General features: G+C 41.1%; 3 protein-coding genes across 3 annotated transcripts; 2 read left to right on the top strand and 1 right to left on the bottom strand.

The window, feature by feature from the left end:
* Window positions 1-6855: 6855 nt before the first annotated feature.
* On the bottom strand, window positions 6856-10337 carry LOC105180263 (uncharacterized). Its single transcript, XM_088881369.1, has 4 exons — window positions 8895-10337; window positions 8493-8787; window positions 7903-8447; window positions 6856-7845 (listed from the first exon to the last, which is right to left on the bottom strand). The coding sequence occupies exons 1-4, from the start codon at window positions 10335-10337 to the stop codon at window positions 6856-6858; spliced, it is 3273 nt and encodes a 1090-aa protein (XP_088737495.1).
* A 4776-nt stretch (window positions 10338-15113) lies between these two features.
* LOC148787787 (uncharacterized) lies at window positions 15114-15683 on the top strand. The gene has a single exon (XM_088881370.1). The coding sequence runs from the start codon at window positions 15114-15116 to the stop codon at window positions 15681-15683; it is 570 nt and encodes a 189-aa protein (XP_088737496.1).
* A 57-nt stretch (window positions 15684-15740) lies between these two features.
* On the top strand, window positions 15741-16391 carry LOC148787788 (uncharacterized). Its single transcript, XM_088881371.1, has one exon. It carries the CDS (start codon window positions 15741-15743, stop codon window positions 16389-16391), a length of 651 nt encoding a protein of 216 aa, XP_088737497.1.
* Window positions 16392-27144: the final 10753 nt, after the last annotated feature.

Below are 27144 nucleotides of genomic sequence, written 5' to 3' on the forward strand. Positions count from 1 at the left end.
CATCATATATGTATGATCTTCTTTCTGAAAAGGCTCCAGGCTTATGTCAATAAGAGACCCTTTGGTACTATTAGATCCAACAGTTGTACTGATCAAATCTTGTTAAAAATTATATATAGTACAATTGCATGGTCAAATAAAATTACTTATCTGCAATTAATAGTATTTCACGGGTCGAGAACGTAACTAAGTATGAAACACGATTTGCAACATGTAGATTCATTTTTTTGTATTTCCACATTATTTGGTGATGCATTGTTCAATATTTCAGTCCTTGTTTGTCTACATTATTATAACATTTCTCCTTGTAGTTGCATAAACACTCAATCCAAAAATGCTCTCTAATTGAAATCTTGTTACTTTTGGTAAAGTAACGGGGAAAAACAGTTCTTGTACATAAAAAAAAACCTCATGTTGGTGATTAATCAATTGAATTTGCTAAATCTAACATGTAAATTGTCTGAGGGATCAAGTATGAGCTTAGTCATGTATCTGCAGCAACTATTGGTTCGGAAGGAAAGATGAATTAGAATTTACCAGTTTTGCAAAAGCACGAAAGCGCCTTTATTTATTGAATTTGTTATACTTCGTCTACGATGGTGATGTTTGTGCCAAAGAAGAAATGCTTAGGAAGTAGAGTAACAACTTGATCAATGGGTCTGCCAGCAAAAATATTTTCAACCTAGTTTTGGGCAGTTGACACCATACATATACATATGTATATGTTTGTATGTTACTGGGTAGAAAAGATGGGACTTCAACTGTGAAGGTTGTCTGGAAAAGAAGAGGGAATGCAGATGCTGCTTTTATAACAATTTCACTGAAAGGTTCTATGTAAATAAGTTTATCTAGATGTGATTAAGATTATAGATAGGTTGCTGGAAGAGAGCCTTACCACTGAGGCTTACCTTTCAAACATTATGTCCAGCTACAAGAAACAATTAGGTTACTTGTTGCAGATGGACACATGTATATATTTTTCCTCTCAGCAATGAAATTAGATCCCTTTTGTCTTGTAACACTCAATGTATTCTATCACCTCACATAGACAAATATTTCTTTTATTCCCACACTTTATGTGCTTGTGTACTCAACATCGTTCCATTAACCCTATATATAGTGTAATATAGGTGACCCTGTGTTGTTACTATTGTATATAGCGATATTAGGGAACATGAATCTTAAATCTATTGATTGGAAAGGGAATAATGTTTGCTAGAGCAGAGATGATTGTATGCTACTCAAAATGGTTGTTCCACATGATTGTTGATAGAGTCGAGGGACCCTGTCATTAACTAGATCAAAATTTTCATTTACGACTATGCTATAACAATTAAGAGGGCGTTTGGGTGAGTTTATAACCATATTTATAAAGATTAAGAAACTTTTAATTTATTTTAAAATTTTAAAATAATCTTTAAACTAACACCCACACACACTAAAAAAAAAAGGATTTCTTACTACTAGTAAGCTCCACCAAATTATTTTATTCAAATACTTTAAAAACTTAATTTAGAATAAGATTTAGCACCTAACTAGCTTTAAAAATATTTTATAAGATTGTTAGGAAAGTTGAAAGATTAAAATATGTCCTTTGACTGCAAGATATATATTTAATTTTGGTTTAAAATGTTTATGTTGTTTTAATTTATGTTAGAGCACATAAATTTAATTTATCTTTATTTGTCTTGGGCAATTAAATCCCGTTGGATGCATCCAATATGCTACACTTAATCAACACAGGCAAAATTGTTTTGGCAACAAACCAACCTCTTCACACAATAAAAGTTATCTTCCATGATAAAAATGCCAAATTTCTTGAAAACAAGATATCCATATTCTTCTAATCAACCTTGGGTAGTTGTTGGGATTTTCATTTTATCACTCCTCGAACTAATATGTATAATAGTTTAATTTAAGTGTTTGTTAGCTTCTTATTAAAAACAAGTTTTAAAAAAAGTATTTGATTTGGTACAAATTATGTCATCAATATTAGTTCAAGAGTGAGAATCACGTCACATGTAACAATCATTAATTGTGATTATCGACATCAACATTAATGAAAAGCATCAATCAAGGAGAATATTGATGAGATGGCTACGAGGTATAATGATGCAACCGCCATCCAAGAAGCTACTAGATATAGTCCCGACCAATAGAAATTTGAACATGAAGGGTAGTGAAAACTACTATTCTTATTTACCAAGCACTATAAATATATCATCTCTAACTCATTTGAGAAGTTTGTTGGACTTTTCTCAAATGAAAGAGATTTAGAGAGCTCTAGCACGTTTGCAAGTTGTGCTCACTTGCTTAGGTATTATTTATCTAATAATATCAAGAAAAAGTATAAATGCAAACTTGTTTGGTATGTGTGTGTAAATGGGTTGATTGTATTTTTATGATGACAATGGATTTAAATTAGATCTGAACTAGCCCCATTTTGGAACCATAACTGGGTTCCAGGATGAGTATCAGAATTTGGAGTTTTGGAAACAAACTCAAGCCAAACTGATTCTTTTAGTATTGTTTTACATATTATATATATATATTGAAAATGCGTAAGGGAGATTTAATCGAATTCACTTGGTGATCGAACTTTTGACCCGCGATCCGACCTCGTCCCCCGAAACGCGATTCCTGAGAACACAAAAGAAACGGTTAAGCCAGCCGGGTGTAGTCCCGGCTCTGGCTCTCCGACGCTCAAGTCAGTTCCTAGATCAAAGATATCCGTTGGTAGAGAACAGTATGCCTCTGATATTAAGTGAAAAACTTACCTCCTCAGACCTCCATTTGCTGTTCTTATATGTCTCCAAGAGATATTTTTGGTAAATGCCAATATCCGGGTTTGAGAGCTCAAGTTATGCCCAAAATCGTAGCCAACTACTGCTATGGCAGCCGTAAATCTCTCCATTTGAGCATTGTGTGGGATCCTGGAATCTTTCCATAGAGGTTCCTTAATTAGTGTGAGGGGTATATTCGTCCGAAGATAAAAACCCCCTCATCATTTGCCCCCTTAGTTCTGGACGCGACGGCTGAGTCGTGTGCAGAAATCAACAGGTGCTTTGCAGGTCATTTTAATTGTCTCGATATTGAGGTCCACGTGTCGCGGGGGCAGCCCTCTCTAGCATTGGAGGGCGCGTGCCTCTGCAGGGACGTCCAATCCCCTTTCAATACAAAAACTCATATATTCTGTGTGATTCAAAAAATATTTCAAACTGATATCGTCTTTCCCAAGCCAACGCTTTCAGCCATCTTGCCGTTCAAGCCTTGCTTTATTCTACATTTCCAGGTACGACGTTCCGCCACCCCAAGCTCTGCTTCTCACTACTTCTGCTACTTTTACCCATAGTATTGCAGTCAGTATGCACCAAGAAGGTCCGTCTAGGGCTAGGTCTCGGTCTAGATTGCGTCATGGTGGGCGAATAGAATCGGGCTCCGATAGTGCTCCCGACTCAGATCTCGGCGATAGGCCATGGGAACACATAGTTAGTACTGTAAGGCTTCGAGTCGATACAATAAAGGAAAAATACTATATCCCTCCTAGTTATGAAGTTTTAGTTCCTAGTTCTGCTGATCGCATGCATCGCCCCCCTCGAGGTTTTTGTTCATTTTCTTTGAATCATTTTGACGCGGGTTTGAGATTACCCCTCGCTCCGTATGTTTCACAAATCCTCAGGCGCCTTGAATTGTGCCCTATGCAACTCTCGCCTAATTCGATCCGCCACATAATTATCTTCGTCATCCTAATGAGGGTCTACCGATATGAACCCAGCTTTGATAATTTCTGGTCTTTGTACTCGTTCACTACCTCTGCTAGGTCGGCAGATAACGGTTTTTATTATTTATCCGCCCGCAAGGAGTGCAGATATTTGGCTCCTTTAACTTCGAATGTAGGCCCATGGAAGAAACGGTTCATCTTTGTTCGTCCTCCCCCAGGCCGGGAATGGCCTTTTTGTTGTGAATGGGTCTTAGAAAAACCGAGACCTGTAGTCGAAGGGGGGGGGGTTAGAAGGTGATCAGATTAGGAGCCTTTCCTCTAATCGGTATGACCCCAAGATGCTTTTGGTAGAAGAAGTTCTCAAGCTCGCACAACTTTCTCCTGCCCCTATCCCTGTTGAGGGCTCCTTAGGTGATTAATCGACTATGTTTTTGTTTCCTTCTGTTTTATTAAGATCCGATGTTTTCTCAATCCACTGTTTTTTCTTTTCTCAGACGATATGGTAGGTCAATCTCGCCTTGCCCAGCGGATTCGAGCCAATCGGGCACGACCATCAGCTGGAGAGGCCGCACCCGTCCCTTCATCGGTGACCTCGCCTCATCCTGGTGACAGTTCTGTGGCTCCTCAAGGGAACAGCCCCTTAGCCCCCCAATCGACATTGGAAGTGAGGATACCCGCTCCCATACTCGTCCGTTGAATCAACCGGTACCTGCTTCACCCGATCGATCACATACTGGTGAATCTGGTTCGGGCGGTCTGTTGCCCCGGAGGCGGAGGAGAGGTAAGAGCCCGGTGGGCCCCAGTACGAGGAGCCGCTCCCAATCCCTGGCTCTGGGTCACTCCGTGTCTGCAGCCCTTGATGATCGCAGAGGTAGGGAGATGTTCAATGATGTTTCCGACTGCTGGAAGAAGGCTCGTGAGGATCTCCGTGCTCCAAACCACCTTATGCCTCCAAAAGATTCATTCCTAATTGGAATGTCTCTCCTAACAGTACTGTTCTTGGTTCACATTCCGGGCAAGTATCATGGGAACTATTCAATGCGTCATGTTTACCCCGTGACCAGGCGGCCCTGCTCCAGAGTCCTTTTACTCGACTGGAAGAACATGCTGCCCATTCGCTAGTTCAGGTAAGCATTCTCCGAATGAGTTTGTTTTTTTTTTGGATTATTTTTCCTAACGCGGTGGTGTCCAGGCTGCCAACCTCGTCCGGGGACTTTCTTTGAAGTGTGCCGGGTTTCGAAGGAATCAATTGGTCGCTGAACGCTCCAATAGTGAGATGAGACTCAAGGTCGAGGAGGCTACCGCACGAGCGGAGAGTTCGGAGGCCCAACGTGCTGTCCTGGAAGCCCGTATCAAAGAGTTGGAGGAAAAAATGGATTCCGAGGTGTCTAAGGCTACTGAGTTGGGGAGAGAGGCCGGTTTTACAGTTGGACATGCAGCTGGGAAGATTGATGGTCGAGCCGAGTTCTTGTGTTCCGACGAGTTCTCTGCTCGCATTCGAGAAGCTCGACTCTCGGGTGCTCATGATTTCATCCGAGCTCCGTCCTTTGATACTGCTTTGGAAATTAGGGCTGCAGACTACCTGGTACAAGGTTTTGATAGATGCAAAGCTCAAGTTTCGACCCTGAAAGGTTTTGTACCTGATTTTGATCTCGCCAAGCTCGACCCTAGCCTCGATGGTGACATGCGCCCATTCCCCGAGGACCCTGCTGCTTCGCCCAAAGAAGACGAATTTGCTTCATTGCTAGATGACATTGAAAACATGTAGCTTTATTGTCCTGAACAATTCTGTTGATCGTTGATCTTTAGAGGTCAAAACGTAGTTTTTGTATAATCCCTGGTTTTGGGCATTATATCTTCTATAAATCCTTGAATTTTAAGTGCTCTCGTCACTGTAATCGCTTTTACTGACACGATCGTTTTAGAAAACCTTTTTCAGGTTTGTGTTTTGAGTGAACACTATCGCATTGATTGGTAGTGCCTTTTTCAGGTCTATATAAGAAAAAATGCGATCATATATTCGATAGGGTTTAACGAGCCTTTTCCAGGCTAATGGAGATACAGCAACTAAACTTCGTACATTATTTGGCCTTTTCCAGGCACCTATGATCGCACTATTGACACAGCCTTTCTCAGGCTGGGTTACGCATAGAATTTTCTCAGGTTTCGTATGTTCCATGGTCGCTTGAGATGGCGTCCTTGAGAGTCTTGGAGTAGGTAAACACCCTTCCTCTGTATTTCGACCACCTTAAAGGGGCCCTCCCATTCAGGGTCCAGTTTTCCCACATGTTTAGAGACTTCAGCTTTTTTAAGGACCAGATCCCCCACTTGGAGCTCCCTGGGTTGAAGTTTTTTGTTGTACCTTCTCATCATTAAGCTTTTGTGATGGAGTATTTTAGCTAGGGTGGCATCCCTCTTTTCTTCTATCACCGTCAAATCGAACGCACGTGCTTGGTTGTTAGCCGCAGGGTCGTAACTTGCGATCCATTGGGTTTCCTCGCCGATTTCTGTAGGAAGAATAGCTTCAGAACTGTAAACCTAAGAAAAGGGACTTTCACCTGTAGACGATCTCGGGGTCGTCCTGTATGCCCATAATGCCCCTGGTAGTTCTTCTTCCCACGATCCTTTTGAATTAATACGGGTCTTTAAGTGTTGGAGTATTGTCCTATTGGTCACCTCTGTCTGCCCGTTCGACTGAGGGTGGCCCACCGATGTGAAGTTTTATTGAATTTTCAACTCCTTCAGCCAGCTCGCAATTTCTTTCCCTTGGAATTGTGTGCCGTTATCCGATATGATAGTTCTGGGGATCCCGAATCGACATATGATATTCTTCCAAATAAAATCGATCATCCCTTTTTCCGTTATTCTTGCCACTGCTTCGGCTTCCACCCACTTAAAGAAGTATTCGACTGCGAGTATGATAAATTTCTTTTGTGCCTTCGCTGGGGGGAAAGGTCCCATTATATTGATCCCCCACTGATCAAACGGGCAAGCGACCTGTAATGGTTCCATTGGTGTAGCCGGGGAATGTATCCGGGTGGAGAATCTCTGACAGCTTTCGCATCTTTGTACTAGTCTCTTCGCATCTTTTATTAGGGTAGGCCAGAAATACCCTTGACGTGCGACTTTTTGAGCTAACGACCTAGCACCCGAATGGTTGCCGCAACTCCCTTCGTGTATCCTTTCAGTACGTATTCCGCTTGCTCGTGGTTCAAGCACTTCAACAGGGGTCCGTCCGCCGTTCTTTTGTATAGTTCGGATTCGATCATTGTGAATCTGGTGGCCTTTAACCTCAGATTCTTTGCATGCGAAGGATTTTTGGGAAGAATCCCCTCCTTGAGATAGAGCGTCAGCTCGTCTTTCCATGTACAAGGTTGATCTACCGTATATACATCGACCTCGGCGATCGCTGGTTTATCTTTCACCATCACTGTTATGTTGCGGTTCTTTATTCCCGACAATGAGGCTCCAAATTTAGAAAGTGAATCAGCTCTGTCGTTTTCTCCTCTTGGTATCTGTTGGACAGTGCATTTGTCGAAACACTCGATCAAAGACTTTGACTTATTCAGGTACATTGACATTATCTGCTCCTTTGCTTCGTAATTTCCCTCAATCTGCATTGCTACTAACTGCGAGTCAGTGTATACTTCTAAAATTCTTGCTCCTGCTGCATGGGCCAACTCTAATCCTAAGATTAATGCCTCGTACTCGGCCTCATTGTTGGTGGCATGAAACGAGAGTCTGGCTGCGACCTCTATTTCAACCTCTCCAGGTCCTTGTATCAGGATCCCAGCCCCACCGTTTCTAGCATTCGACGATCCGTCTACGTGTAACATCCACGGCTCGACATCCAGAGTTGGTATGTTTGTCAGTTCCATTACAAAATCAGCAAGTACCTGTGCCCTCTCCGAGTTTCTGGCGTGGTACTCTATATCGTGTTCACCCAGTTCCACAGCCCACTTCACTAATCTCCCTGAGACCTCCGGTCGCGACAAAATGCTTTTGAGCGGCTGGTTCGTTAATACGATGATCTTGTGTGACTGGAAATACGGCCGTAACCTGCGAGCCGACATTACTAGTGCAAGAACGAACTTTTCAACTAAGCTGTACCTCATCTCCGCCCCCTACAGCATTTTGCTAACATAGTATACTGGGTTCTGGACTTTATTCTCCTCTCTCACCAGAACCGAACTCACAGCATGTTCTGACACGGCTAAGTATAGGTACAAAATGTCTCCAGGTCGGGGGTTTGCTAATAGTGGTGGCGTCCTCAAGTAATCCTTGAGTTGGTTAAAAGCATCCTCGCATTCTTTTGTCCATTGGAAATCCTCGGGCTTTCTTAAAACTTTAAAGAAGGGTAAATTCCTATCTGCTGATTTTGAAATAAATCGGTTAAGGGATGCGATCTTACCCGTTAACTTCTGTACGTCCTTTATCGAGGCTGGTGACTTTAGCTCGAGGATTGCTTTGATCTTCTCTGGATTGGCCTCTATTCCCCGGCTGCTCACCATATATCCCAAGAACTTGCCCCCCACGACCCCGAATGTGCATTTTGTTGGATTGAACTTCATTCCATAAGTTCGCATGACGGCAAAGCTTGCTTCGAGGTCATGCAAGTGTTTCTCCGAGTACCGGCTTTTAACTAACATATCGTCAACGTAGACCTCCATTGTTTTTCCAATTTGTTCTCTGAACATTCTGTTAACGAGCCTTTGATACGTAGCACCTGCGTTTTTCAGACCGAATGGCATTACGTTATAGCAAAATATACCTTGTTCAGTTACGAATGATGTCTTTGTGCGGTCCTCCTTAGCCATGCGGATCTGATGGTAACCCTGGTAGGCATCCATCATTGAAAACAACTCGTACCCCGCGGTCGCATCTACCAACTGATCGATCCTGGGCAATGGAAAAGGGTCTTTGGGGCACGCTCTGTTTAAGTCCGTAAAATCGGTGCACATCCTCCATTTCCCTGCAGCCTTTGGCACCACAACTACGTTCGACAACCAGTCCGTATAATGGACCTCTGAAACGTATCCTGCTTTTAACAGCTTATCCACTTCCTCCTTGATGATCCGATTTTTTTCGGACCCGAACGCTCTTTTTCTCTGTTGGATGGGCTGTGCCTTTGGGTCTAAATTCAACCGGTGGACAATAATTTCGGGACTAATACCTTTAAAATCGGAGGCACTCCAGGCGAACATATCAGCATTGCGACCATCATCAGCTCGAAATTTTTTTCCATGCTTGCCCCAATCTTTGTTGTTTTGGATGGATCTCCTTGCACCAACTCGATCTCTTTGTGTTCATCCACCGGTTCTATTCTCTCCTCGTTCTGGATGAAAGTTTCATCCAGCTTCCTCTTTCTATCAGTCGCATCCTTCCTGACAGAGAGGTTGTAGCATCGTCTGGCTTCCCCTTGATCGCATGCGACCTCTCCAACTCCGGCATGTGTAGGGAATTTCATTTTTAAGTGATACGTGGATACAATGGCCCTGAAAATGTTCAAACCAGGTCTTCCCAAAATAACATTATAGGCAAATGGGGTGTTGACCACTAGGAATTTTACCTTGAGAGTTCTTCTTCTGGGTTCGTCTCCAAGGGAAACGGGCAATTCGATTGTCCCCAACGAATCCACTTCACTGCCTCCGAAGCCTACCAATGGCGAGCTCACAGCATTCAACCTGGCGTCTCCCAACCCCATTTTGATTAAAACTTCCTTCAAAATTATATCTGCAGAACTTTCGATGTCAACCAATACTTTATGGACAGTGAAATTGGCTATGTCCATCTTAATCACCATGGGGTCATTGCCGTCACCGACCTTTCCCTTTATATCCTGAGCACCAAAGCTAATTTCTAATTCAAGGGATATATTCATTACCTGTCGGCTCATCAGAGTACTCGTTCTCTGCTCTGCTTTCTTCCTTGTTCTACTCGAGTATCCCATCTCGGATCCTCCTGCTATCATGTGTATGATGCCTTTCACAGGCGCGTTCTCCCGGGTAGTTTGCCCCGCAATGACCCCTCCTTCTTGCCTTAATGGGCTTCGGGATCTACTGTGTCGTCCTCTGCTTGGATAATCTTTGGATATTAAATCTTTGAAATATCCTTGACGGACTAACCGCTCGATCTCATCCTTAAGCTGGTAGCATTCCTCCGTGTCATGCCCTCTTTCACGGTGGAACCTACAGTATTTGCTCGAATGTTTCTTGGTAGGGGTAGCCCTCGTGGGTTTCGGCCATCTGAGTACATCCTTCCTTTCTACCATGAGCAGTGCCTTTGCCCTCGTGGTGTTGAGTGGGATGTATTTATTGTATTTCTGCGAATAGTGAGGTTTTTTATTTCGATCATGTCTTGATCGCTTATCATTCTTAACGTCGTATCCCCTATCTCTTCCATATTCGACCCTCCATTCGCCATCCTTCATGGCATTCATTTCTTCTTCGTCTATGTATTTCTGCGCCAGATTCATGAGTTGCTCCACATCAGATGGGGGGTCTCGAGCTAACGCGGAAGCAAATGCTCCCTTCTTCAACCCGTGGATTAGTATGCTGATCATCATATCTATTCGTAAGTCTGGTACCTCCAGCGTTTCGTTATTGAAACGTCCCATGAAATCCTTTAAAGCCTCGTCGTTCCGCTATCTTATGGTGAATAGATGTGTCGCTGATCGTTTCTGTTTCCTTTTACTGGCAAAATGGAAAGAGAACTTCTGTATGAGTTGCTCGTGAGATTCCACGCTTCCTGGTGGCATGTTTGTGAACCACTCCTGGGCTTTTCCTGTTAGAGTCGTGACAAATAGTTTAGCGTTTATGGGACCTGACTGCCCGTAGAGGTTCATCACCATATCGAATGCCGCTAGGTGTTCTGCGGGGTCTTTCATTCCGTCGTATTTCGGTAAGTCCGGCATTCTGAAGTTCGGAGCTACAGTCTCTGTCAGGATATGATTACAGAATGGTGAATTTCGGTGCTGGGATACTATCACCCCCCTCTTCTTCAGTTCGTCAATCAGTTTTCCCATCTGTTTCGATACATTGTCGACCTCCGCACGCGAGATCGCTGGTCCCCGGGCATGGCTCCTGTCTCGGCTACTCGATCCTACTTCTGAAGGCTGGTGCTTGCTTCTGTCCCTTCCATTGGCACCTGATGCTTTATCTTGTTCCTTCTCTCCGAATAGCCTTCTCCTTGCCCCTTCTCTTTCAGCTGGAATAGCGATCCTTCGCTCATACGCGACAATGGCCTTTCTCCCAGCTTCTTCCATTAATTGTTGTAATTCTGTTTTCGTAAGTTGAACTACGGGTTCGGCGGTTCCTATCGTGGTATCCAATCCTAGGATGTTCCTCCCTGATTCTCCTTCCATGCTCTCAGAATATGTCGTTCCCACGGACGGCGCCAATGAAAATGCGTAAGGGAGATTTAATCGAATTCACTTGGTGATCGAACTTTTGACCCGCGATCCGACCTCGTCCCCCGAAACGCGATTCCTGAGAACACAAAAGAAACGGTTAAGCCAGCTGGGTGTAGTCCCGGCTCTGGCTCCCCGACGCTCAAGTCAGTTCCTAGATCAAAGATATCCGTTGGTAGAGAACAGTATGCCTCTGATATTAAGTGAAAAACTTACCTCCTCAGACCTCCATTTGCTGTTCTTATATGTCTCCAAGAGATATTTTTGGTAAATGCCAATATCCGGGTTTGAGAGCTCAAGTTATGCCCAAAATCGTAGCCAACTACTGCTATGGCAGCCGTAAATCTCTCCATTTGAGCATTGTGTGGGATCCTGGAATCTTTCCATAGAGGTTCCTTAATTAGTGTGAGGGGTATATTCGTCCGAAGATAAAAACCCCCTCCTCATATATATATATATATATATTTATATATGTTTTGTTTACACTTACCTATAATGCATACAAATAATGGTTCATGGTTTTAACATATATATAAGTAGCATATGTTTTGAAAGTTTAAATATTTTAAAATATGAGATCAAATTTTATAAAAAGAATTGTAATCTTTCAATAATATCTCGTATTATAGAGTTATGATAGTATTAGTTTTTAAAATATACTTTTAAATTTTTAAAAGGTTTAAATTGGTTTTAGCGGGTCTAATTAACCCTCTAGGTTTAAGAATTTTTTGATAGATGGGGTCCCGAGTTTTGGCAAATCTAACTTGTTGACATTCTTAATCTGGCTCTCGCTTTCTTAAAACAGAAGCTCATACTCCAATGTCAAGATATTACATTGTGCTTTCTTTTTAAAGTTAAGAGGGTGCTATTTTTTTTTATTTTATCAAAAAAATATGTTTTTTTTTTCCTATTATTATTATTATAAGGAGGGCTATTGCATTAAAAAATACATAATAGTTTGTTTAAAGATCAGTTGACGAGGATGGCATTTTTTGTGGTTATCATATCGACCAAATTTTCCATTTTTTTCTTTATATGATAGTTGTTTTCAGGATAACTACATAAAAATCTCTTAAATTTAAACATAATTTTATAATATTGCTTTATAGCATACTTAAACCTTAAATGAGTAAGTTAATGGATTAGGATTTTTATTTTATTTAGAAAAATATTTTATACGCATTATGTATATGTATTCAATAGAGTAGAAAATACAATATTTTTTTTTAAAAAAAATCCAATTCGATAAGTTACCAATTTTTCTATTTTCTACATCACTACTTAGTACTCCGTACCAAGGCACGAGTAGATTACATTGTTACACAAATTAAAAATTAAAAAAGTCATAAATAGTTCAAACTTTAAATATAAAAATGAGGATTTCACAGAGTTTTCCATCGTTTCCATGATGGTTATTAGAATAAATACCTGGTAGTATTCTAAACGCTAGTGTGTATGGCACACTCAAATGGGTATGCATAATTAAATCAAAATTTAAAAAGTAATTTTATTTTTTACAATAAATTTTAATTGAAGAAATTTAAAATATTTAAATTTAAAAAAAAAGTTATAAAGAATTAGTGGAATCTGAAAAGTGTGAGCAATATGGGGGTTTATAAGAATGGTTTGGGGTGCAAATGAGTGGGAGCATACCAAAAGCGTGAGATACCAAAATGATGCTCTCACTTAATAATAAGGTATAGATATTCATATATTAAAAATGTAGTAATTGGCGCAACAATAAATATGTGTTGATTGGTAGTGCTTATTTATTATATTTATTTTCAAAATATTTTTCACTTTTGTACTTTTTAATTGTGAACAAAGATATAGAGAAAATGATATTGATCATAGATAATACTGTTATAATTTGTTTAATAATACATATAAAGTATATTTTGACATATTTTGCTATTTTTTATTCTCAATAGTCTTAATTCACCACTTTATGAAATTTGTTTAGTTTTTCTGATATATTACATAAAAACTTCTTTCAAAATATTTAAGAAAAAAAATAAATAGTCGTCGAATATTATTACGCTTTGCTGAATTAGTGACCCAAAAAACTGCTACTTCAATTAATTATAACTATAAATATCAAACAGTGTGCGAAATTGTTGATTATAATATAATTATTTATGAGAGAATTAATTTTAAAATAATTGATTATAATATATGATTTGTTTATGATCATCGTTGTACATTCAAAAATTTGGACACACGGTTTGGCTCCTCGTTTATATAATTAATTATAATATAATTGATTATGAGAGAATTAATTATAAAATAACTTATTTCAGAAAGATATAATGTTTGGATTCATAATTACTTATACAAAGACAAATTTTAGTTAATTTTCAATACTAATATTTTGTAACGTCAATTAAAAAAAATTACTTCATGGGTAAGATGATATAGTTAGATACAAAATAATTACAGTGAAATTAGAAGCCAAAAATTATAAATTTTATTAAAATGTGATAGTGAGGGAATTGAATCTCAAAAGTCATTATTAGAAAATGGCCAAACTGAAAAAAAGTTGCATTTCTAAAACTCAATTTTGGTCTATTTAATCTTAGGGTCAAATGAACACTTAAAATATAAAATTTTCAATAATTTATAATAGAAGTTGCAATATTTCTCTACACCTAAATGATAAAGAACGTTAGGCTGAAGGACCAAAAAATAAATTAAGAAAACTATAAGGATAGTTTTGGTAAGTATAAGAATACCCATTCCTTTAGGGTTTGTATTTTGTAAAAACCCTCAAACTATTGTTCAAGGAAAACCCTCAATCATGATGCCTAACGAGGAAGGAGGAGAAATACCATGCAAAATTGATGTTGAATATGAGTGGCTACCTCCTAAATGTACAAGTTGTATGACGTTAGGCCAAAAGGCAAAGGTTTGTGTGTTCACCAAGCCATCCAACCCATCTAAACCACCAGTCTTTGTCTATGTTCCTAAAACGGTACCTGCAAGATCACGACCCATGCAGCCGACTCAAGGGGTGGATAACCAGAGAAAGGGACGAGAGCCTCCTCGTAGGTGATAACGGTAGAAAATGTTGAAAGGACGAAATTACCCTCCACTAAGGGTAGCATGGTAAAATCAACAAGAGAACATGGGGATCAGTTTAAAAAGAGGAAGAAAGATCCTGACCCTAAGATTTTGCCAAATATCAAGGAGCCATATCAACCTTGCAATAGGGTTGGCTTAATTATAGCCAATCTACTTGATCTAAATATAAACCTGAGTGCATTTAGCATATACTTTCAGACGGTTCTATATATATATGAGGGATAAGGGCAAAAAGAGGTAACGTGGTTTTTCACTAAGAAAATTCATCTCTAAACAAACTCCCTCACTGAAACTAACTTGAGCGTCGGAGTGTCCTCGTCGGGGATAAACCCGACTAGTCTCACCTTTCTGTGCTGCAGGTTACGGATCCACTCGGAAGGCCTCTGGAGATCACAGTGCGAGATCGTTTAAGGATCAGTTTGGCGCCGTCTGTTGGAAAGTTAGAGAGCATGGAAGGAAATATAGGGATGAACGCTCAAAGGACAGATGCAAACTTAGGGAGTACAGCTGACCCGGACCGAACTCCAACAAATGATGGAGGAGGGTGGTCCTAACGCCATCGTGGCATATGAGCGGAGAACCACGACACCCCTCAATAGAGAGGCCACAAAAAGAAGATTATTCATGGATAGAGAGCATGACAAAACTTCTGAAGACATGAGCAAACGAAACGCTAATAAGGGACATCGGGCACCGTCTGAGGTCGGATCAAGTAGCAGAGACAAGAGCCACCTCAGAGGGCCTGCCATTTCCAAAGCAGAAGTAGAAGGCGTATCCAAACAAATTGCAATCCTGGGGAAACAGATAGACGAACTTAAGAGATGAGGGGAATTAGTATCACAGCACAGGAACTCTCCTTTTAGCAACCAAATCCTGATAGAAATCGTGAATCCCAACTTCAGGATGCCCGACTTGCCAAAATATGATGGAAGCAAAGAACCCCAGGAGCATCTTCCCGCCTTCGATATGGTAATGAACCTTTACGGGCAATCTGGCCCTATTACTGCTAAATTGTTTGTTACTACCCTAACAGGTAAGGCACAAGAATGGTTCACCAATCTTCCACCCGGCTGTATCGAGACCCATGAACAATTAGCCCAAAAATTTATGTTTCACTTCGCAAGCAAGAAGAAGCAGAAACGATCAGCGATACATTTGTTTACTATCAGACAGCACGACGCTAAGACTCTAAAAACCTTCATGGGAAGATTCAATAACGAGACCCTGGAGGTGGAGGACCTAAGAATCGATATGATGGTCAGTATACTGATCTACGGGTTAAAGAAGGGGCCATTCGCATCAGCCTTGGCCAGGGACCCTCTAGTGGACGTCGAACAGCTAATGAGTCTCGCCCAAAAATATATAAATGAAGAGGAGATGAATGCGATGAAGGACGGAGAGTGGAAGATGAGCTCGGATCGAGGTAGAGATCATAGGCGCCCTCTTCATGTGGAAGATCGGAGGCAAAAATAGGACAGAAGTAAGGAGCCAGCATATCAACATAGGTTCAGCAATTATACCCTATTGAACATGACCAGAGCAAAGGCCCTGATGATGGTGGAGAAGACTGACGCTTTGAAGTGGCCCAAGCACACAAGGTACACCCCGGTCAAAAAGTACTCCAGTAAGTATTGCCGCTTCCACCGAGAGAAGGGACATGACACGGAAGAATGCTACCAACTCAAGGACGAGATAGAACGCCTAGTACGGAAAGGATATTTCAAAGATCAGATTGCAAGGGAACCGCATGATGGGAATAACCGGAGCAGATCTAGAAGCCGAGAAAGGAAACAGGTTAGAGGGAATGAAGATGTTAGAAACCCGAAAGCTAGGGAAAATGCCCCGACCAAAGGTGTGATACACACAATCGCTGGTGGCTCAAAACCCGGACAATCCAAGAGATCGAGAAAGAGGTTAGATAGAGGATACTGGCATACAACGGAGAAGCAAGTCATGAGTATCACACTAGATATAGAGATAAGTTTCAATTCACAGGACGCCAAGAACAGATTCAGGACAGATAACGACCCTATGGTCATCAAGATGGATATTGCCAATTTCTCGGTCCATAAGGTATTGGTGGATAACGGCAGTTCGGTAGATATCATTCTGATGGAAGTTTCAAACAAGATGGGCCTTGATAATGCTAAACTAGCACCGGTCGCAGCCCCTCTGGTCTGATTTGGAGGTAGCGAAGTACAATCGCTGGGTACGATCAACCTACCAGTGTCTATAGGTGAGGAGCCGAGGAGAAGAACGTTGATGGTAAAATTTCTAGTAGTCAGTACCCCCTTTGCTTATAATGTTATACTAGGTAGGCCAGGACTTAACTCTTTCAAGGCCATAGTATCTACCTACCATGGCAAAATGAAGTTCCCAACACCCAACGGAGTAGGAGAAGTGTCATGCGACCAAATAGAGGCAAGGAGGTGCTATAATTTGTCCCTGAAAAAGGGCAACATCGAAGAGAAAAGAAGGAAATTAGATATTCCAGACGAGAAACAAGGCAATCAGAAGACGAAAAGGATCGAGTCAATTGACGAGCATAAGGAAGTGGGGATAGTAGATGGAGATCCGACCAAAATAACTAAAATTGGATCTAGATTGACAAAGGAAATGGAGACTTTGATCATCGCTTTCCTCCAGAATAACTCGGATGTATTCGCATGGGATCGATCGGATTTTAGAGGAATAAGCCCAGAAGTAATCGTCCATCGTTTGAACGCCGATCCAGTAGCGCGACCTGTCCAGCAGAAAAAGAGATCTTTTGGCGTAGAAAAGAACACAATTATTAAGGAAGAGGTCGAAAAATTGTTGGCTGCGGGATATATCTCGGAGGTCCATTGTACCGACTGGTTATCGAACGTGGTGGTCGTACCAAAAGCATCAGGAAAGTGGAGGATGTGTACTGACTTCACCAATCTGAGTAAGGCGTGTCCCAAAGACCCATACCCACTCCCAAGAATTGATGCACTTGTAGATTCGACTGCTGGATTTAAACTCTTCTCCATGATGGACGCCTACCAAGGTTACCATCAAATTAGCATGGCAGCTGAAGATCGGGACAAGACATCATTTATAACCAATGAAGGTATCTATTGTTATAAAGTTATGCCTTTTGGGCTTAAAAATGCAGAGCAACATACCAAAGGCTGGTGAATAAAATGTTCGAGGACCAGATCAGGAGGATAATGGAGATGTTGTGGATGATATGCTCGTAAAGAGCGAACGACCAGAGGACCATCTAGCCCACCTGGAGATCGCCTTTAATATCATGCGAGCTTATGGAATGAAGCTCAACCCGAGCAAATGCACATTCGGAGTGTGAGGCGGCAAATTACTGGGCTATATGGTCAGCAGCCGGGGTATAGAAGCAAATCGAAAAAAGATCGAAGCTATATTGCAGCTGAAATCCCCTTCGTCAGTAAAAGAGGTCCAGAAGCTAACCGGTAAGATCGCGTCCCTTAATCGCTTTATTTCTAGATCTTTCGATAGAAATTTGCAATTTTCTAAAGTCCTTAGAAAACCAAAGGATTTTAGATGGACTAACGAATGCGAGCTAGCATTCAAAGAATTAAAAAATTATCTTAAATCCCCACCCTTATTAGCCAATCCGAAAGTGGGGGACGTATTGTACTTATACCTGGCAGTGTCTGAGAATGCGGTCAGTTCGGTATTGATAAGAGAAGAAAAAAGGGTACATAATCCAGTGTATTACGTCAGTAAAATGTTGCAAGGGGCAGAGAGGAGATACACTATGATTGAAAAGCTAGTCTTGGCATTAGTAATAACAGCTAGGAGGCTCCGACCATATTTCCAGTCGCACCAAGTGGTCGTGCTTATAGACCAACCCTTGAAAACCATACTGTCTCGACCTAAAGTTTTTGGGAGATTAGTAAAATGGGCAATCGAGTTGGGGGAGTACGACATCGATTATCAAGCAAGGACAGCGAAGAAGGGCTAAATATTGGCAGACTTTATGATAGAACTGACCGAAGAACCAACCCAGAAACTCGATACTTGGATGTTACATGTAGATGGGTCATCTAATGCTCACAACGGAGGTGCGGGAATTCTGATCCAAGGACCAGGAGTAGAGATAGAGGTCGCTGCCCGACTCTCATTTCCAACAACGAACAACGAGGCAGAGTATGAGGCCCTGATTTTGAGTTAGACTTGGCCTACGAAGCAGGAGCAAAGGTATTAGAAGTCTATACCGACTCACAGCTCATAGCAATGCAGATAGAAGGAAGTTACGAAACAAAGGAGAAGACCATGGCGCAATACCATAGAAGAGCTAAGATGTTGATGCAGCAGTTCGATAAGTGTTCGATCCAGCAGATACCGAGGTGCGAAAATGACCAAGCCGATTCAGTGTCAAAATTTGGGGCCCTTCTCACTAGGATCAAGGATCGAAAGGTAAAGGTATTAATAAAGGAGCAACCACCAATAAACAAAGTAGTCGAGATAAATACGGTCGAGTCAACATGCCCATGGATAGAAGAACTTGCAAAGTACCTCAGAGATGGCATCTTGCCAAACGATCAAGCACGAGCTAGAAAGTTGAAATTCAGGGCTCCCAAGTTCACCTTAGTTGGGTCGCAGCTGTATAAAAGATCGATTGAAGGGCCACTCCTTAAATGCCTGGATGACAATCAAGCTAAGTATGTTAAGTCGGAGGTCCACGAAGGAAGCTGCGGCAATCATTTCGGAGCAAGGTCGTCGGCGCAGAAACTAACCAGATAGGGATATTTCTGGCCGACCATGCTAAACGACGCAAAAGAGCTTGTTCAAAATGTGAAAATTGCCAGAAACACGCCTCGCAAATACATGTACCAGCAACGCCCCTCCAACTAATCAAAATCACATGCCCATTCGACCAATGGGGAATTGATATCTTGGGTCCTTTTCCTCCCGCTAAGGCACAAAAAAGGTTTATTGTGGTCGCTGTCGAATACTTCTCCAAGTGGGTGGAAGCAGAAGCGCAGCCAAAATAAGGGAAAAAACAATGATCGATTTCATCTAGAAGCACATAATTTGCAGATTCGGATTAGCAAGAGTATTGGTATCAGATAACGGGACTCAATTCCAAGCGAAACGAATCGCTGCTTGGTTAAAAGAGTTAAAAATACAACAAAATTTCACTTCGGTCGGCCACCCTCAAGCAAACGGGCAGACAGAAGTAACAAATAGGACCATTCTACAGCACTTAAAAGCTATAATCCCATCTAAAGGAGCATGGGACGAAGAATTACCAGGAGTGTTATGAGCTTACCGAACAACCCCACGTTCTTCTACAGGTGAGACACCTTTTTGTTTAGTATATGGTTCTGAAGCTATAATTCCTGCAGAGATAGGCGAAGAAACGCTGAGGATCACAAATTACAATCCGAGCACCAACAACGAGGCCAGATCTTTCGATATCATTACGATTGAAGAAGCAAGGGAGAGAGCATATGCCAAGATGCTTCACCACAAGGGGCTAATGCTGAGGAACTACAACAAAAGAGTGCATCCACGCGAGTTTCAAATAGGAGACCTCGTTCTTAAAAAAGTCGAAGTCTCGAAGCATGTGGAGAAGCTAGACCCCACTTGGGAAGGGCCATATAAAGTGGTCGAAATAAAGAGGTCAGGAGCGTACACACTCCAAGATGCGAACGGAAGAGAACTCCCACGCACATGGAACATTGGAAACCTTAGGAAATTTTACGTTTAAATGTACGCTTGGAAAAGGCTTAATAAAAACGATCTGGAAAAGATCACTCATGTATGACTGAAAAAGTCTTAATAAACACGATCTGTAAAAGATCTCAATAAAAACGATCTGCTAAAGATCACTTGCATACATGCAAACGACCAAATATTAATGACCTGAGAAAGATCACATTAAGAAAGTTCCATTTGTATTCGATAAATGCAATGAAGAGAAATCACATTAGCAGATCGCAAGAAAAGCGATCTGAGAAAGATGGTTCAAACAAAAACTAAAGTATTCGAATAAACGATCGAGGTACAACCGATCAGCAGACTTAACTATCCTCTAACTCATCCAAAAGCACGACAAACTCGTCATCTTTGGCAGGCGGGGCATCTTCCTCGGGAAACGGTTGCATGTTTCCATCTAGTCCAGGGTCCAATTTGGATATTTCAAATTCAGGAGCGAACCCTCCCAAAGTAGCAACCTGAGCCTTACACCTATCAAAGCCTTGTATCAGATAATCTGCCGCTTTGATCTCCAAAGCTGAGTCAAAAGCTGGGGCTTTTATGAAGTCACGAGCTCCTTATAGACAAGCCTCTTTGATACGACCAACAAACTCGTCAGATTTCAGGAAGTTGTCACGACCTTCGATGGAACCAGCAACTTTCCCAGCTGCATGCCCAGCAGAAAACCCGATCTCTTTCTCGGCTTCCATCGCCTTAGCAATCTCAGAGGACATTTTCTCCTCAAGTTCCTTGTTCCGAGCTTCCAAAGATAGTCGTTGTTTTCCAAGATCGTGCTCGCGGCCACTCAGCTCTACATTTTTAAACCTCAGATCTTTGTTTTTGTGCTCGGCAAGAAGCTGATTTCATCAAAATCCCGCGCATTTTAGTGAGAGGCCTCTGACAAAGTTTGCGGCCTGAAGAAAAAAAACATAACAAGTAAGAAGAGAATGAGAAAAACAACGCTAAGAAAAGAAGATGGACCTGGATTAATGAATGGGCACAATGCTCTTCAAGACGAGTGAAGGATGCTTGAAGTAGGGCCGCCTGGTCGCGAGGAGGACAGATAGCTTCATACAGCTCCCAAGAATCATGCCCCGATAGAGTGCTAAGAACTGTGCTATTTGAGGAAATTTTCCAATCTGGAACCAGCTTGTCACCATTCAACTGTGCAGATAGATGATGGGGGAATCGCAGTTCCTCGTGAGCTTTCTTCCAGCACTTAGATACATCGTTAAAAAGCTCCATGTTCCTTGCCTCCTCAGCTCGAGCGGATTCAGATTGGGGATTGCTCCTGAAGGGGAAAGATCGGCTGCGTACATCAGGACGCTCGGGACTTTTGCTCCTCCTCCTACGCCGACCGGTTGTAACACCAGGGCTAGATTCATCTACGTGAGATCGAACTGGTGACCGTCCTTCATTGGGCGATCCGCGATCACCACGTAAACCCCCCGATTGCGTATCTCCACTCACGACCTCGATCGGAGCCCTCTCGTTAGGCACGTTTGCTGTCGAATGCTCTAACTCAGGCTGAGTGGATGCAGCAGATGGAGCAACTGTAGGAGGGGCAACCGGAGCGACTTGTCCCGCTGCTGCCCTCGCCTGGACAGCCCGAATGCACTGAGTAATGCGAGCTTGATTAACCATGTTATCTGCGAAAAGGGGAAGGTTCAAGACAACTGAATTATTAAGAAAAGAATGAATGCAATATAGGGATAAAGATTCACCTAAAGATTCATCAACTTGGACAGGAGCAGGAGTTAGGCATGCGAGCCAGAGGATTTCTTCTACCAGAATTTTCTTCGGATCGTAACGATAAAAGGTGAGGCTATTAATCTGGTCCCCCTCTAGTCTCCCTCCTTCAGTAATTGGATTAGGCTTCTCTAACACCCAATCGAGCCTAAAGGGCCATTCGCGACCTGAAGGAGGTCGAATAAATACGAATTTCTTTTTCCATGGACCCACATTAGAGGTAAGAGGTTCGAGGAATCTACACTCTTTGCGGGCGGAAAGATAAAAGAACCCCCTATCAGCAGATCGAGTTGAGGTAGTAAAGGAACACAAGGACCAGAAGTTGTCGATACTGGGTTCTAGACGATGAACTTTCATAATAATGATGAAAAGGATAATATGTCGAATCGAATTTGGAGATAATTGCATTGGACAAAGGTTCAACCTAGTAAGGATATGAGCCACTGGTGGAGCTAAAGGGAGACGCAATCCAGCGTCAAAATGGTGAAGTGAAAACGAACAAAAACCCCTAGGGGGATAATGCATCCTATCGAAAGACCAGGGAATGACAAGCTCATAACCATGGGGGATGAAATATTTCTCTTTTATTTTGTGTATCTGTTGTTTTACAGTGCTCACTATTCCAGCCCACGAATTTTGATCCAACATAGATTGGAATCGTGCATAACTATGAGTTTCTTTGGAGTCATGTTCTTCTTCGTGAACATTGTGACGTGATCTATGACGAGACCTAACCCTAGAAAGACCCCCTAACAGAACAGGGGGAAAAGCCAAACGGGGAACACTATCTGATGCAGACTCAGAATTAGTAGAAGAAGAAGACATAGTACCTGGATATAGAAAGACGAAGGTCGCGAGCAGTAAGATGGCGATCCAAATCGAAGAAGAGGAAGAGACAGCAGCTGTTCTTTTTGAATTGAACATCTATATCTATAGAGCATAGGCGCCTGAATACGAACCATTGGATGAAGCACACGTAATGACACGATTAACGAAGCAAGCAGGATGGGGCCACACGTGTCGTCACCGGGTTCGAGGATAGTGATCAGAGCAAAGAGGCGGTTCAACTTTTGAAAGATGTGACATCACACTTGCAGAAGTTGGGGGCAAATGATAACGGTAGAAAATATTAAAAGGACAAAATTACCCTCCACTAAGGGTAGCATGGTAAAATCAACAAGAGAACATGGGGATCAGTTTAAAAAGAGGAAGAAACATCCTGACCCTAAGGTTTTGCCAAATATCAAGGAGCCATATCAGCCTTGCAATAGGTTGGCTTAATTATAGCCAATCTACTCGATCTAAATAAGGAAACCTGAGTGCATTTAGCATATACTTTCAGACGGTCCTATATATATGAGGGACAACGGCAAAAAGAGGTAACGTGGTTTTTCACTAAGAAAGTTCATCTCTAAACAAACTCCCTCACTGAAACAAACTTGAGCGTCGGAGTGTCCTCGTCGGGGATAAACTCGACTAGTCTCACCTTTCTGTGCTGTAGGTTACGGATCCACTCGGAAGGCCTCTGGAGATCGCAGTGTGAGATCATTTTTCGAGCAGGATCAGCAGAGAAAGCTGCATTCCTAAAACGGGACCTACGAGGCCACCACCTATGCATAACCAAGAGAGAATACTACTGACTCAAGGGGTGGACAACCAGCGAGAGGGATGAGAGCATGATCAAGAGAGAATGCCGCCGACTCAAGGGGTGGATAATCAAAGAGAGGGACGAGAGCTTCCTCGTGAAAGAAGGTTGAGTCATGAGTAAAAGGGTAAGGCAATTTCCGTGTATAATACGTTTGATGCCCTACAATTGCTAGATGATGCAGAAGATACATCTCGGGGTCATATACCGAGATCGGAGACTGGAATACAGACGTTGCATCATGTGTTAACCTCATTTTGAAGGAGATCAATCTCAGACGATTAAAGCACATGGAACAAACACCCACCACTATGGCATTAGTAATAGTCGAGGGTATTAGAAAGCGAATTCATAGCCTCACCTTGCCTAGATCGATCAATACATGAGCTTTATTTGGACTGTGGCGTATCCCTTGGCCTGCCAGGGAAGGTACCGCTGGATGATCGAATTATTTTAATTTTCTTTCTTTCTTTTTTACTTAATCAACTTACCTTTCCCGAAAAACCCTCAATCTTTGAAACCCCTCTCCACCGCTTCAAAAAATCCAAGAAAGAGAAAAATCACCAGAAAAATTCAAGAAAGAGAAAAACAAAACACCCTCAGATTCATTTCTCCTTTCCTCTGTTCTCTTCTCGCCCAAAAAGACGCGGAAAAAAACATGAAGCGAAGCAAGTGTAAAGACGTGCTTCTTCGTTTACCAATCTGCACATGCAACCTCGATGGAGTTAGTGGTGGAGTGAGCCAAGTTTGGCCGACTCAGGGCGGCGAAAGTGACGGGGCCTGATGGTGCCCTTGTGCAAGAGAAGTAGCGGCGGAGGTTGGGTACAGCACAGAATAATTCGAGAAAGAATAAACCCGCTGGTAGAAATTCTAAAAACTGCTGCAATATTCGTTATATTTCATTTCTTGAATTTTTGGTGAAGAGGTTTCTTCATTTGATATTATTTTTGGGTTGAAGTTTAATTTTTTGAATTTCGATATTTAGAATTTTTACTATTTCGAAATTTTCAACCACGCTTCCTTTTCAGCATCATAAGTAGTTGTTGAAACTTTTTTTTTAATTTAAAATGGGGAAAAATAATTTTTTAGTCCGTTAAGTATGCCTAATTTTAGTTTTAGTCCTATAAGTATGCCCATTTTTTATTAACTCCAGTAACTTGCAAAATTGATTAGTTTTAATCCTCCGATCGATTGGATTTATAATTTGCGCCGAAAAAGTGACATGGCATGACACCTAGATGTGTTTTTGTTGATTTATAATCCTATATGGCTAAAATTATGATGTGGAAGACAAGTTGGCCATCTGTTGGAGGGAAGAAAGGTGACTTTTCTTCTCTCCAAACTTGCACAGAAGATGGCCAACTTGTCTTCCACATCATAATTTTAGCCACATAGGATTATAAATCAACAAAAATGTTTCTAGATGTCATGTCATGTCACTTTTTCGGTGCAAATTATAAATCCAATCGACCGGAGGACTAAAACTAATCAATTTTGCAAGTTACTGGAGTTAATAAAAAATGAGCATACTTATAGGACTAAAACTAAAATTAGACATATTTAACAGACTAAAAAAAATTTTTTCCCTTTAAAATGTAATCAGAAGAGGACTATGTGCTTTCTTTGTGAATCATACTTTCTGTGTGGCTATACTTGTAGCAGTGACTTACAATTAGATCAATTCAAATCTAGCAGCATGAATCTGCCGGTCTTATCTTGCTTATGTTTTAGTCTTATTGTCAGACAATACTTACCTAATACATAAGAATTTTATCTTATTGTACTTCATTTTTCTGGTAATCGTAGCCGTGTTTTTTGGGACAAGAGGATCTCTCAGGAGGTTACTGGAGATGCACTGGGCGAGTTATGTTATTCTTTTTCCACCAATGTTTTAGGACTTTATGCTGCTAATGGTTTTTACTAACATGGACTTTACTTAATTTAAAATGTAATCAAAAGAGGACAACGTGCTTTCTTTGTGAATCATACTTTCTGTGTGGCTATACTTGTAGCAGTGACTTCATGATATAATTGCTTGAGTTGTTTGTTGTTGTTTGGTTCTAAATGATTGTACACCAGAAATCCTTTAATTTTCTTTTTTTTTTCAATTTGTTTTATTTACTTCTTTAATAAATATATGGGCATTTGGGGTTTTATAATTCTTGATTGCACCAGACTAGAAGATTTATTTTCTTGATATTTTTTTGGCATCAGTTATAGGAGAATAAGATACAATATCAAGACCGTATTGCAATAACAGGACCAATCTGACTTAAACCATAAGTCTTAGTTGTGAACTTTTCTTGTGATCCAAACCAAACAATAAGCAACCATCCATAATTTCATTACTAGTCATTGAATTCTTAACAAGAAATGGAAATGGTATGCCAAAGTAATCCAATTACTCCTCCATGCGATTGTCCTCGGTTTGCTATTGGGAAACCTTGACCTTGAGCTTTGGTAATGTGAGTGAGGGCTCTTGTTGAAGAGCATAGGGCTTGACCATGTGAATGCTCTGCTCCAATTCCTTTGCTTCCTCTCTCTGCAATTGTGCGTTCTTTGCTTCCCTATAAACTGACTTTACCGATCTTCTTAATGGCCAAGAGTGTTTTCTGTTGGGAATGACACTAATTTTTCGAACTCAAGGAAGTCCTTCCATGTGTTTAGATGAAAACAACACTTGTCCTTATCTAATTTCCCCATGAATACAACTATGTTTAAGAGAATAAGGTTGTAGTTGAACATTTATTTTCATATCTATATAAGGAATTAAGTTGTTGATGTCATGCTTAAGTGGAGAAGTTCTTTCGCAGCCGTCCTGTACGACCTTGATCTCTATTTGTTGGTTCACTTCTAGTTGTTCATGGTTATTCTCTTCGATAGTTTAAATATATTCTTTACAGGTGTATACCGATCTTAGCTGATTGTTGTAGAGTGCCACAATTGGGGAAGAAGTTGAACCAGGTACATAGTGTTATACTAAAGCATATTAATATTTTCAGGCTCTGTTGTTTCTGGACAAATGACCAGTTTAATTCATTCTAGTCTCAACCGTAGGATATGAGTTGTTGCCCTTTTATTCATACCTAGGCGGTCATGTTGCATGTACACCTTCCAAGTGAATGCCTGAGCTAATAGCACAACTAGTTTATACCACCAAAACCTGTTTAATCTATTCTACTCCTTGCCATAGATCTAATTTGCCCTTTTGTTCAAACCTCTATGGTTCATGTTACATATTTTTGTTCACTTGATTGTGTACATCTTGCAAGGGAATACTTGTGCTAATAGACTCGGTGCATGTCTATTTGTATCCAACTTACAGACACTCGTTAATGCCCCAATGTCATTTTGATTCTGAAATTTAACTTGGAAATGTTATGCTTTCCTTTAAAAGTGAAGTTAGAAATTGATGCATTTTTTAAAGAAGATTTTTTTGGTGTATTTGTGTTTCTTCTTGCAATTTTTATGGTTAATTTTTTACCTGAAGGATATTGTATAATAATATTAGTTATATCATATAAGCTTTCTCCTTGTGCAGATTCTAGTACAACATAGTAAGACAGTTTTCCTGGGGTTGAAGACACGTATTAGTGTTGCACTAGTTTCTATTGCAAAGGAGCAGGCTAGTTATGGGGAGATTACTGAATCAAAGGTTTATTTTCTCCTAATTATTTATTGTTAGTTTTAGTGGATTATTTTTATAAGTTTGGGGCTATACTCTTAGTCTGAATCCAATTTTCTAATATAGGCTGATGCTTTAATGTCTGTCTCTTCTGTGACTAATCGTTTCTTCTTAATAAGATGGTATTAGTAGCAGAGACAGCTGATTCATAC

This window comes from Sesamum indicum, linkage group LG6 (assembly GCF_026168435.1).
Source record: "Sesamum indicum cultivar Baizhima isolate 11 linkage group LG6, ASM2616843v1, whole genome shotgun sequence".
Classification (NCBI taxonomy): domain Eukaryota; kingdom Viridiplantae; phylum Streptophyta; class Magnoliopsida; order Lamiales; family Pedaliaceae; genus Sesamum; species Sesamum indicum.